The sequence below is a fragment of the Hyla sarda genome, chromosome 1, assembly GCF_029499605.1.
Source record: "Hyla sarda isolate aHylSar1 chromosome 1, aHylSar1.hap1, whole genome shotgun sequence".
Classification (NCBI taxonomy): Eukaryota; Metazoa; Chordata; class Amphibia; order Anura; family Hylidae; genus Hyla; species Hyla sarda.
This window is the reverse complement of record NC_079189.1, coordinates 6,048,555-6,061,183: the sequence shown is the minus strand read 5'-3', so window position 1 is coordinate 6,061,183 and position 12,629 is coordinate 6,048,555. Positions and strand designations below refer to the sequence as shown.

Here is a 12,629-nt window from a genome sequence, read left to right as displayed (position 1 = left end):
CAGGTTTTGCTATTCACATGTTTATTCCCTTTATGTGTATTGGAACTAAACCAAAGAAGGGAGGAAAAAAAAAAGCAAATTGGACATAATGTCACCAAACTCCAAAAATGGTCTGGACAAAATTATTGGCACCCTTTCAAAATTGTGGAAAAATAAGATTGTTTCAAGCGTGTGATGCTCCTTTAAACTCACCTGGGGGTAAGTAACAGGTGTTGGCAATATAAAAATCATACCTGAAAGCAGATAAGGAGAGAAGTTCACTTAGTCTTTGCATTGTGTGTCTGTGTGTGCCACACTAAGCATGGAGAAGAGAACTGTCTGAGGACTTGAGAACCAAAATTGTGGAAAAATATCAACAATCTCAAGGTTACAAGTCCATCTCCAGAGATCTAGATTTGCCTTTGTCCACATTGTGCAACTTTATTAAGAAGTTTGCTACCCATGGCACTGTTTCTAATCTCCCTGGACGTGAACAGAAGAGAAAAATTTATGAAAGGTGTCAATGCAGGATAGTCTGGATGGTGGATAAGCAGCCCCAAACAAGTTCCAAAGATATTCAAGCTGTCCTGTAGGCTCAGGAAGCATCAGTGTCAGTGTGAACTGTCGACATTGAAATGAAAGATATGGCAGGAGACCCAGGAGGACCCCACTGCTGACACAGACATAAAAGACTACATTTTTCCAAAATGATCTTAAGTAAGTCAAAATCCTTCTGGGAAAACGTCTTGTGGACAGATGAGACTAAGATAGAGCTTTTTGGTAAAGCAAATCATTCTACTGTTTACCGAAAACGGAATGAGGCCTACAAAGAAAAGAACACAGGATGGTATTTATCATTGTTGGTGTAAGTGAAGCATTTTTCTACACCTCTTTTGTGCGCTGTAATGTGTAGGAGCGCCAAATCTATTAAATGGTCACTGGGCATTTGATACATTTTGTGCAGGTCACATTGTCTGAAATTTATCTCTTCACATACACTAAAAAGCTAAGCTAACTCTGGGCTGGTGTAGTTTTAGAAGCTTTTCAGTGGCTTTGCGCCTTTTCACAAAAAGGCGCAGTTCATAAAACCCTTCTATATCATGTGTATTGCCAAAATCAGTGGATTGCAACTCAAAATCAGCAGAAATGTGTAAACCAAAAGGCGCAAATAAACCCTGCTTGCACCTTTTGTAGACACAAAAAACAGTCTAAAGACAATGATAAATGTCAGCCATAGTACCTACAGTGAAATATGGTGGTCAATGATGTTGGGTTGTTCTGCTGCCTCTGGCACTGGGTGCCTTGAATGTGTACAAGACATCATGAAATCTGAGGATTACCAATGGATTTTGGGTCGCACTGTACAGCCCAGTGTCAGAAAGCTGGGTTTGTGTCCGAGATCTTTGGTCTTTCAGCAGGACAATGGGAGAGATTTATCAAAACCTGTCCAGAAGAAAAGTTGCCAATAGCAACCAATCAGCTTGCTTCTTTCATTTTGCAGAGGTCTTGTTAGAAATGAAAGAAGCGAGCTGATTGGTTGCTATGGGCAACTGGGCAATTTTTCCTCTGGACGGGTTTTGATAAATCTTCCCCCAATCACCCCAAACATACATCAAAAAGCTCCCAGAAATGGAGGCAACAAAGTGCTGGAGAGTTCTGAAATGGCAGCAATGAGTCCACATCTAAATCCCATTGATCACCTGTGGAGAGATCTTAAAATTGCTGTTAGGGAAAAGGCGCCTTCCAATAAGAGAGACGTGGAGCAGTTTGCAAAGGAAGAGTGGTCCAACATTCCGGCTGAGAGGTGTAAGAAGCTTATTGATGGTTATAGGAAGTGACTGATTTCAGTTATTTTTCCAAAGGGTGTGCAACCAAATATTAAGTTAAGGGTGCCAATAATTTTGTCCAGCCCATTTTTGGAGTTTGGTGACATCATGTTCAATTTTTTTATTCCCCTCCCTTTTTTGGTTTAGTTCTAATACACAGAAAGGGAATAAACATGTGTATAGCAAAACCTGTGTTACTGCAATCCTTTTCTGTGAAGAAATACTTCATTTTCTTGAAAATTTCAGGGGTGCCAACATTTACGGCCATGACTGTATTTGAACCCCTCATGAGCACACCGATTAGCTTTTTGATCAACCAATCCCACAAGGTTGGAAGGTTTTCTGCATTTGTGAGGTCAGGTCTGATGTTGGGAAGAAGATTTGGATCAAGTTCTCCATGCCAGAGGTGTTGGATGTGTCCAGGCCAGTGTTTCCCAACCAGGGTGCCTCCAGGTGATACTGCCCCCACCATGATCACTGTAGGGATGGTATTGGGTAGGTGATGGGCAATGCTTGATATACCCCAGACATGATGCTGCCCCCACCATGATCACTGTAGGGATGGTATTGGGTAGGTGATGGTTCCCTCCAGACATGATGCTTAGAATTAAGGCCAACAACATCAATCTTGTTTCTTACCTGTGTTTGCACTACTGGGATGCAGTGGGTGAGACACTGAAATCCCCTGGAGAAAAGAGCAGAGACTGTGCCTTTCTAAGCAGTCCATGTAACGTATTACTAAAAGTGCTGTGATAGGTTGCTGCTTTAACACAGCTAAAAGCAGGTCAGGAGCAGCACTGGTGAACATCAGCGAGGTGTCTATATATGGAGACCTCACAGCTTGGCCAGCAAGGCCCATGTTCAGTTAATGGATGGTATACATCAGTGATACAATGAGTCAGTCTCTATAGTCTGCTGCAATTTTCATCTGCATCAGTTCTCGCCCCTCACATATATATAGGTAAAACGATAAAATAAATAAAATAGACAGGTGAGTGAACAGGGGGTCTTTAATAAGAGATGTACATAGCAAAGATTGTGCCTGAACCAGCAAGACACGGGTGATACTGCATCAGTGCTGAGTGATCACAAGAGTTGTGAGAACATGACCACAGTATGAACCAGATCCCTCAACCCCAATCTGCTACACAAGATCACAGTATGAACCAGATCAATCTTCTCCAGTGTGGTCCTCAAGTCCCCCCAACAGGTCATGTTTTTAGGATTTCCTTAGTCTTTCACAGGTGATAGAATTATGGTCAGTGCATCAGGCATCACCACAATTATATCACCTGTGAAAGACTAAGGAAATCCTGAAAACATGACCTGTTGGGGGTACTTGACAACCGGGCTAGAGAAACACTGATCTACTCCCTTCTGGTACATGTGATAACAATTAGAGATGAGCGAACTTACAGTAAATTCGATTCGTCACGAACTTCTCGGCTCGGCAGTTGATGACTTATCCTGCGTAAATTAGTGCAGCCTTCGGGTGCTCCGGTGGGCTGGAAAAGGTGGATACATTACTAGGAAAGAGTCTCCTAGGACTGTATCCACCTTTTCCAGCCCATCAGAGCACCTGAAAGCTGAACTAATTCATGCAGGAAAAGTCATCAACTGCCGAGCCGAGAAGTTCGTGACTAATCGAATTTACTGTAAGTTCGCTCATCTCTAATCACAATATAAACCAGATCCCTCAACTCCCATCTGGGACACATGATCACAGTAGGAACCAGATCCCTCAACTCCCATCTGATACACATGATCACAGTATGAACAAGATCCATCTCCTCCTAGTTCTTCTGGCTTTATTTCCACAACCCAAGACGGCTGCACCTATGCCTGCCCCCACTCCCTCCCCCAGTAAGGCCTCATGCACATGGCTCTATTCCAGAGACGCTATAGGGCACCAATGGAATCTAAATGATTCAGAGATGCCACATGTCAAGCATCATGGTACATGAAGGGAGCACTGCTCCTTCGAGAAGACTTCTCCGATACTGGTGGCTCTGTGCACAGGGCCTCACATCAATTGTTTTTCTTCAATATTCCTCAGCCATCACCAGCACAATCAGTGAAGTCCAGCCTGTAAATGGGTGAGAGCCTTGTCCTCGACCTGTCTGGTCATTATACTGTTCCCACAAGAAGCCACTCTCTTTGTACTGCCTGTACAGATTGGAGATAAGGTTGATGCGGAGCTCCCGGTACAAGCCTACTGCGCGCTCTCGATATGGTCCATCCATCTGACTGTACCTGTGCAAGGCTCTGACCAAAAGATAGTTAAGATTAATCCATATAGGGCCCCTCCAGTATGGGGGGTCATGCTCTGTGTTACGCTGCATAAACAAAGGACTGCTCTTCGACAGAGATCGAATACCATACGGAGTCCACAACCTGTCTGCATCTCTCACGTGATCCATTAGGCGCCCCAGCTTGGGGGAGTCTGGAGATAATACCTGTAGAACGAAGGGGAACAAGGAGACATATCCAAGGGCACTCACAAACTGCAATTTTGGGGGTTTTCTCACAACTCTGATTAATCTTGGGGGTGGGACACTGCGGGGATCTTGTCCAGGAACCAGCCGAGGTCGCTCCCATTCCAGCGCTACGTTCTGTGTGTGGTTACCATAATCCGCATATGCTCCAAGCCTCTCAGACCAATGGAGCTTGTCCAATAAAGTGTTGTCTGTCAGCGCCATGTGAGACTCCTTATACCGCTGTCCGTCCTCTCCAAGTAACTTACTAATGGTGGCCATGACTTCAGATGCCAAAGCCATCCAGCACCGCAGGTCCACATGACGTTCATCATCAGATGGGTGCGATGCTCGAGGATAGTCATCCAAGCCAGATGTCAGAGTCTTGGGGTTCAGGAAACGCAATGTGTCCCGGTCCCTTCCACGCCAGCGGTAAGTATATGGGAGAGACCCAGCCTGAGTGCCATTGAACCAGTCGTACCAGGTCTGTAAACGGGGGAAGGCTCTGCGAAGAAACTGCAGCCCCTGTGGTGACACTGTCCCAGATGCCAGCAGCTGCCGTAGGGTCAGGAACAAAGTGGGAGGGTTGGCATTCTCATCCCATTGAACTATAAACTCAGCCGGCACTTTACTGCGAGCCTCAGGTCCCAGAATCTGCTCACGAGGAATCCAACCGTCTGCGTTCATCAAGTCCAGCCAGTGCGCCAGGGATTGCCAGGCCAATGTGGGGTTCCAGCGAGCAACAAGTAACAAATGGAAACCCTCGTCCCACAGGAAGCCTCTGGGAAAGAATGAACGGGACGGGACAGCAGTATACAGAGGGGCTGGAGGATAAGAGACTGGTTCTAGATTGTACCGCGACCGGACTAAGGAGCTGCCATAGAAATAGCCCATACCCCCCAGCATGTTCGACAAAGCAGCTTGAGCGAAGGACACCTGCTCCAGTATGAAGCCTTTCTCCTCCAGATGGAACTTTTCCCGGAAACGTTCCTCCATATTTTTCTTGTGCGTCTCCAACTCAGCAGTGAAAGCAGCGCCAGAAAGTGGTCCCGGCCGCTGCGTGAAGCTGTCCGACTCAAACAGGATCTCAATCTGACCAGGAAGATACATGGTGACCTGGTGAAATATGACGTGCGAGTGGTCCGAGCCAGGTTGGGATGGGGGATGATAGGTATCGAGGCCGAAGTAACGTCGCTTGCCACTGCTACCGGCTGCGGGGTGGTTAAAGCGGTCCCTCATACTACTCCGCACTACATCTGTGATGTGGTGAAGTCCAGGGCAAGAGGTTACCAGGTGGTTATAGCTGTGAAGAGACAAGAGTGTGTCATCCCGGGAGCAGACACAACCTCTAAATAACCTACATACAAGGGAGCAGTCACCTCCTCCACATGACCCTATACATACAGGGGAGCAATCACCTCCTCTCCATGACCCTATACATACAGGGGAGCAATCACCTCCTCTCCATGACCCTATACATACAGGGGAGCAATCACCTCCTCTCCATGACCCTATACATACAGGGGAGCAGTCACCTCCTCTCCATGACCTTATACATACAGGGGAGCAGTCACCTCCTCCACATGACCCTATACATACAGGGGAGCAGTCACCTCCTCCACATGACCCTATACATACAGGGGAGCAATCACCTCCTCTCCATGACCCTATACATACAGGGGAGCAGTCACCTCCTCTACATGACCCTATACATACAGGGGAGCAGTCACCTCCTCTACATGACCCTATACACACAGGGGAGCAATCACCTCCTCTACATGACCCTATAGATACAGGGGAGCAATCACCTCCTCTACATGACCCTATAGATACAGGAGACTAGTCACCTCCTCCACACGACCCTATAAATAAAGGAGAGCAGTCACCTCCTCTACATGACCCTATAGATACAGGAGACCAGTCATCTCCTCTACATGACCCTATAAATAAAGGAGACCAGTCATCTCCTCCACATGACCCTATAAATAAAGGAGGGCAGTCACCTCCTCCACATGAGCCTATAGATACAGGAGACTAGTCACCTCCTCCACACGACCCTATAAATAAAGGAGAGCAGTCACCTCCTCTACATGACCCTATAGATACAGGAGACCAGTCATCTCCTCTACATGACCCTATAAATAAAGGAGACCAGTCATCTCCTCCACATGACCCTATAAATAAAGGAGGGCAGTCACCTCCTCTACATGACCCTATAGATACAGGAGACTAGTCACCTCCTCCACACGACCCTATAAATAAAGGAGAGCAGTCACCTCCTCTACATGACCCTATAGATACAGGAGACCAGTCATCTCCTCTACATGACCCTATAAATAAAGGAGACCAGTCATCTCCTCCACATGACCCTATAAATAAAGGAGGGCAGTCACCTCCTCCACATGAGCCTATTGATACAGGAGAGCAGTCACCTCCTCTACATGACCCTATAGATACAGGGGAGCAGTCACCTCCTCTACATGACCCTATAGATACAGGGGAGCAGTCACCTCCTCTACATGACCCTATAGATACAGGAGACCAGTCATCTCCTCCACATGACCCTATAAATAAAGGAGGGCAGTCACCTCCTCCACATGAGTCTATTGATACAGGAGAGCAGTCAGCTCCTCTAAATGATTACGTTAGAGTTTGAGACTATTTACCTTATATGTCCACCACTGCCTCCTTCTGGTTTGGGAAATCGGATGGTAAACCTCCCAAGTTCCTCCGATGTTCCTGTTACCGAGTCCAGGTGATCTCTGCCATCCATACGAGGGGTCAGTGAGCCCTGACCATCTGTGGCCACATAGAACATGATGGATACCAGCTGTGATGAGGAAGACGGATCCTGAGAGGATGAGGAAGGGTGGTGGTCAGCCACTACTAAACATTGTATGAGAAGTTCTATATCACCCCAGACCCTTCCACATATGCCCCGTCACCCCACGTATCACCAGGCGGCACTAATGATTTCCTCACATCTGGGGTCCCCATGATCCTCCAGCTCCAGTCTCCTCCATGGCTTCCTCCAGGTCTCTTCACAAACTCCGTCCTCAAGGTGAAGGCCTTGTCCTTAATTTCCTGTACACCAAAGTTCACCCCATCGTGCATCAGCCAGCCGTACCGCGCCAGACCATCGCCCTGTTCACAAGTGTGACGGAGAGATGGGGATCCTGACTGCGAGAGCCACATCAGCCCTGAAACATAAAGATGGGGATCAGAAGGGACCATAGAAAGGTAACTGGGGTACTCTGAACACGACAGGGTGTAGACCATACCTGTGACCACAGATCGTGGACTCCGCGTCTTCATACCCAGGTAGACCTGTGGTCTGTACGAGCCCCAGAACAATTCAGGGGAAATGGCGGGGGAGCTACTGTTGGGCGTCAGGATGGTGGGCGAGGGGTGCAGGGTCACCACCCTCATGGCCAGACTCCACTTTACGTAACCACTGTATCCAAAGGCACAAATCCCAATGAGAGAGGACAAGATGGCAACCAGCACAACGTTGCTCCACGCCCGGCCAGTAGGAGGAGGGGATGGTGCTTTCTTGGGGGGAGGAGGACGATGCTCAGGACCACCATGACGCCTCCGATCTCGTGTCATCCTGGAGGACTAACACAATGACAGACAAAGATGAGGAATCACGAGGACTACCAGCAGGAGGATTATAAATGTGATCAAGCATCACCATGACAGGTCCGATTCTATAGTCACATGACATATCACCATGATGGGTCAGATTCTAGAGTCACATGACAAATCATTGAAACGGATCAAATTCTATAGTCACATGACGAAGCACCACAACGGAGCACATTCTATAGTCACATGACGAAGCACCACAACGGAGCACATTCTATAGTCACATGACGAAGCACCACAACGGAGCACATTCTATAGTCACATGACGAAGCACCACAACGTTTTTGCCCGGAATACCCCTTTAACACCAAAACGGGTCAGATTCTATAGAATCACATGACCTATCACCATGACGGGTCAGATTCTATAGAATCACATGACCTATCACCATGACGGGTCAGATTCTATAGAATCACATGACCTATCACCATGACGGGTCAGATTCTATAGAATCACATGACCTATCACCATGACGGGTCAGATTCTATAGAATCACATGACCTATCACCATGACGGGTCAGATTCTATAGAATCACATGACCTATCACCATGACGGGTCAGATTCTATAGAATCACATAACCTATCACCATGACGGGTCAGATTCTATAGAATCACATAACCTATCACCATGACGGGTCAGATTTTTAAGGGATCACATGTGAGATCACAGCAAAGGATAAGATTCTATAGTCACACGACGTGTTACCAGGACAGGTCAGAGTCTATAGTCACATGACGTATCACAGCAACAGGTCAGATATTCTATAGAGTCACATGACGTATCACAGCAGAAGAGTCACATGACGTATAACCAGGACTGGTTGGATTCTAAAGAGTCACATGACCCATTATTACGACAGGTCAGATCCTATAGTCACATGACCCATCACTATGACAGGTCACATCCTATAGAGACATAATGTATCACTGCAATGGGTCAGTTTCTAAGGACCCTGTTAATGTTCCCCGTCTACTCCTCCTGGCAGGACCCTTAGTGGTGACAGGTGTCCTTACTGGCATGGAGCAGTCACTGCCATACAGGGAGCCGGTGAGGAGCAGAGCTGGGGTCGGGGCTCCGGTCGCTCATATTCCATCGGCCGATCCCTCTCCGGTCCTCACCGGCCGTACACAGAGCGATGTCCAGGCTGCAGCTGTCACTTACCGGCCACCGCGCTTCCTAATTGGCTTAGCGGAAGCCGGAAGAAGCTTGTGACACGTGGAGATGTTACCCGGAAGACAGCGTGGGGGGAGGCGCCATGACGTCATCTGCATAACGTGCTCTCTGCCGCGCGGGGGTCTGTGCACTTATACACATGCGCAGTGCGACCGCTCGGTCATATTCTCTTGCAGATGGCGCAATCACTATTATCAGATCTAGGCTTCGAGCAAAGGGCCCGGGGCGGTAAAAGGAGACTGATAAGTGACGTAAAATGATAGGAAAGTATGTGGGGGAAGTAAAGTGAGACTGATAAGTGACCTAAAATAATAGGCTATTATGTGTTGGCAGTAAAGTGGGACTGATAAGTGACGTAAAATAAGAGGATAGCATGTGGGGCAGTAAAGTGAGACTGATAATGAGAAGATAGTATGTGGGAGGGGGCAGTAAAGTGAGAATGATAATGAGAGTATAATATGTGGGGGGGGGGGCAGTAAAAAACTGATAATGAGAGGATAGTATGTGGGGGGGGCAGTAAAGTGAGACTGATAATGAGAGGATAGTATGTGGGAGGGGCAGTAAAGTGAGACTGATAATGAGAGGATAGTATGTGGGAGGGGGCAGTAAAGTGAGACTGATAATGAGAGGATAGTATGTGGGGGGGGGCAGTAAAGTGAGACTGATAATGAGAGGATAGTATGTGGGAGGGGCAGTAAAGTGAGACTGATAATGAGAGGATAGTATGTGGGGGGGGCAGTAAAGTGAGACTGATAATGAGAGGATAGTATGTGGGGGGGGCAGTAAAGTGAGACTGATAATGAGAGGATAGTATGTGGGAGGGGGCAGTAAAGTGAGACTGATAATGAGAGGATAGTATGTGGGGGGGGCAGTAAAGTGAGACTGATAATGAGAGGATAGTATGTGGGGGGGCAGTAAAAAACTGATAATGAGAGTATAATATGTGGGGGGGGGGGCAGTAAAGTGAAACTGATAATGAGAGGATAGTATGTGGGGGGGCAGTAAAGTGAGACTGATAATGAGAGGATAGTATGTGGGGGGGGCGGTAAAGTGAGACTGATAATGAGAGGATAGTATGTGGGGGGCAGTAAAGTGAGACTGATAATGAGAGGATAGTATGTGGAGGGGGGCAGTAAAGTGAGACTGATAATGAGAGGATAGTATGTGGGGGGGGGCAGTAAAGTGAGACTGATAATGAGAGGATAGTATGTGGGGGGGGGGACAGTAAAGTGAGACTGATAATGAGAAGATAGTATGTGGGGGGGGCAGTAAAGTGAGACTGATAATGAGAAGATAGTATGTGGGGGGGGGCAGTAAAGTGAGACTGATAATGAGAGGATAGTATGTGGGGGGGGCAGTAAAGTGAGACTGATAATGAGAGGATAATATGTGGGGGGGGGCAGTAAAGTGAAACTGATAATGAGAAGATAATATGTGGGGGGGCAGTAAAGTGAGACTGATAATGAGAGGATAGTATGTGGGGGGGGCAGTAAAAAACTGATAATGAGAGTATAATATGTGGGGGGGGGCAGTAAAGTGAAACTGATAATGAGAGGATAGTATGGGGGGCAGTAAAGTGAGACTGATAATGAGAAGATAGTATGTGGGGGGGCAGTAAAGTGAGACTGATAATGAAAGGATAGTATGTGGGGGGGGGCAGTAAAGTGAGACTGATAATGAGAGGATAGTATGTGGGGGGGGCGGTAAAGTGAGACTGATAATGAGAGGATAGTATGTCGGGGGGGCAGTAAAGTGAGACTGATAATGAGAGGATAGTATGTGGGAGGGGGCAGTAAAGTGAGACTGATAATGAGAGGATAGTATGTGGGGGGGGCAGTAAAGTGAGACTGATAATGAGAGGATAGTATGTGGGGGGGGGCAGTAAAGTGAGACTGATAATGAGAACATAGTATGTGGGGGGGGGGCAGTAAAGTGAGACTGATAATGAGAGGATAGTATGTGGGGGGGGGCAGTACAGTGAGACTGATAATGAGAGGATAGTATGTGGAGGGGGCAGTAAAGTGAGACTGATAATGAGAGGATAGTATGTGGGGGGGCAGTAAAGTGAGACTGATAATGAGAGGATAGTATGTGGGGGGGCAGTAAAGTGAGACTGATAATGAGAGGATAATATGTGGGGGGGGGGGGGCAGTAAAGTGAAACTGATAATGAGAAGATAGTATGTGGGGGGGCAGTAAAGTGAGACTGATAATGAGAGGATAGTATGTGGGGGGGGGCAGTAAAAAACTGATAATGAGAGTATAATATGTGGGGGGGGGGGCAGTAAAGTGAAACTGATAATGAGAGGATAGTATGGGGGGCAGTAAAGTGAGACTGATAATGAGAGGATAGTATGTGGGGGGGGCAGTAAAGTGAGACTGATAATGAGAGGATAGTATGTGGGGGGGGGGCGGTAAAGTGAGACTGATAATGAGAGGATAGTATGTGGGAGGGGCAGTAAAGTGAGACTGATAATGAGAGGATAGTATGTGGGGGGGCAGTAAAGTGAGACTGATAATGAGAGGATAGTATGTGGGGGGGGCAGTAAAGTGAGACTGATAATGAGAGGATAGTATGTGGGGGGGGCAGTAAAGTGAGACTGATAATGAGAAGATAGTATGTGGGAGGGGCAGTAAGTGAGACTGATAATGAGGATAGTATGTGGGGGGGGGGGCAGTAAAGTGAGACTGATAATGAGAGGATAGTATGTGGGGGGGGCAGTAAAGTGAGACTGATAATGAGAGGATAGTATGTGGGGGGGCAGTAAAGTGAGACTGATAATGAGAGGATAGTATGTGGGGGGGGGCAGTAAAGTGAGACTGATAATGAGAGGATAGTATGTGGGGGGGGCAGTAAAGTGAGACTGATAATGTGGGGGGGGGGGCAGTAAAGTGAGACTGATAATGAGAGGATAGTATGTGGGGGGGGGGGCAGTAAAGTGAGACTGATAATGAGAAGATAGTATGTGGGGGGCAGTAAAGTGAGACTGATAATGAGAGGATAGTATGTGGGAGGGGCAGTAAAGTGAGACTGATAATGAGAGGATAGTATGTGGAGGGGCAGTAAAGTGAGACTGATAATTAGAGGATAGTATGTGGGGGGGGGCAGTAAAGTGAGACTGATAATGAGAGGATAGTGTGTGGGAGGGGGCAGTAAAGTGAGACTGATAATGAGAGGATAGTATGTGGGAGGGGGCAGTAAAGTGAGACTGATAATGAGAGGATAGTATGTGGGGGGGACAGTAAAGTGAGACTGATAATGAGAGGATAGTATGTGGGGGGACAGTAAAGTGAGACTGATAATGAGAGGATAGTATGTGGGAGGGGCAGTAAAGTGAGACTGATAATGAGAGGATAGTATGTGGGTGGGGGAGGGGGGCGGTAACGTGAGACTGATAATGAGAGGATAGTATGTGGGAGGGGCAGTAAAGTGAGACTGATAATGAGAGGATAGTATGTGGGAGGGGGCAGTAAAGTGAGACTGATAATGAGAGGATAGTATGTGGGAGGGGGCAGTAAAGTGAGACT

The 12,629-nt window shown here is 47.3% G+C and overlaps 1 protein-coding gene and 1 long non-coding RNA gene across 3 annotated transcripts in view; one reads left to right on the top strand and one right to left on the bottom strand.

Moving 5' to 3' along the window:
* Positions 1-3,407: 3,407 nt before the first annotated feature.
* MOGS (mannosyl-oligosaccharide glucosidase) lies at positions 3,408-9,185 on the bottom strand. 2 transcript variants are annotated; one of them, XM_056551509.1, is made up of 5 exons: positions 9,091-9,185; positions 7,561-7,897; positions 7,262-7,479; positions 6,946-7,130; positions 3,408-5,582 (listed from the first exon to the last, which is right to left on the bottom strand). In XM_056551509.1, exons 2-5 carry the CDS (start codon positions 7,886-7,888, stop codon positions 3,848-3,850), a joined length of 2,466 nt encoding a protein of 821 aa, XP_056407484.1. In that variant the 5' UTR covers positions 7,889-7,897; positions 9,091-9,185; the 3' UTR covers positions 3,408-3,847. The 2 variants fall into 2 exon arrangements, with proteins under 2 accessions (XP_056407484.1, XP_056407483.1); XM_056551508.1 differs by lacking the exon at positions 9,091-9,185 and adding an exon at positions 8,943-9,076.
* Positions 9,186-9,261: 76 nt separating this feature from the next.
* LOC130292057 (uncharacterized) overlaps positions 9,262-12,629 on the top strand; it is a 15,487-nt gene continuing 12,119 nt past the window's right edge. Inside the window, exon 1 of the long non-coding RNA XR_008848077.1 lies at positions 9,262-9,369. This is a non-coding gene — a long non-coding RNA (uncharacterized LOC130292057). The remainder of the gene's footprint in view (positions 9,370-12,629) is intronic.

Bases quoted from the DNA above. Each gene is read 5' to 3' on its own strand.
- MOGS (XM_056551508.1), bottom strand. The intron at 7,480-7,560 runs GTATGGTCTACA...TTTATGTTTCAG, and splicing joins TCCACGATCTGTGGTCACAG to GGCTGATGTGGCTCTCGCAG. The intron at 5,583-6,945 runs GTAAATAGTCTC...GTCTCTTCACAG, and splicing joins GGCAGTGGTGGACATATAAG to CTATAACCACCTGGTAACCT.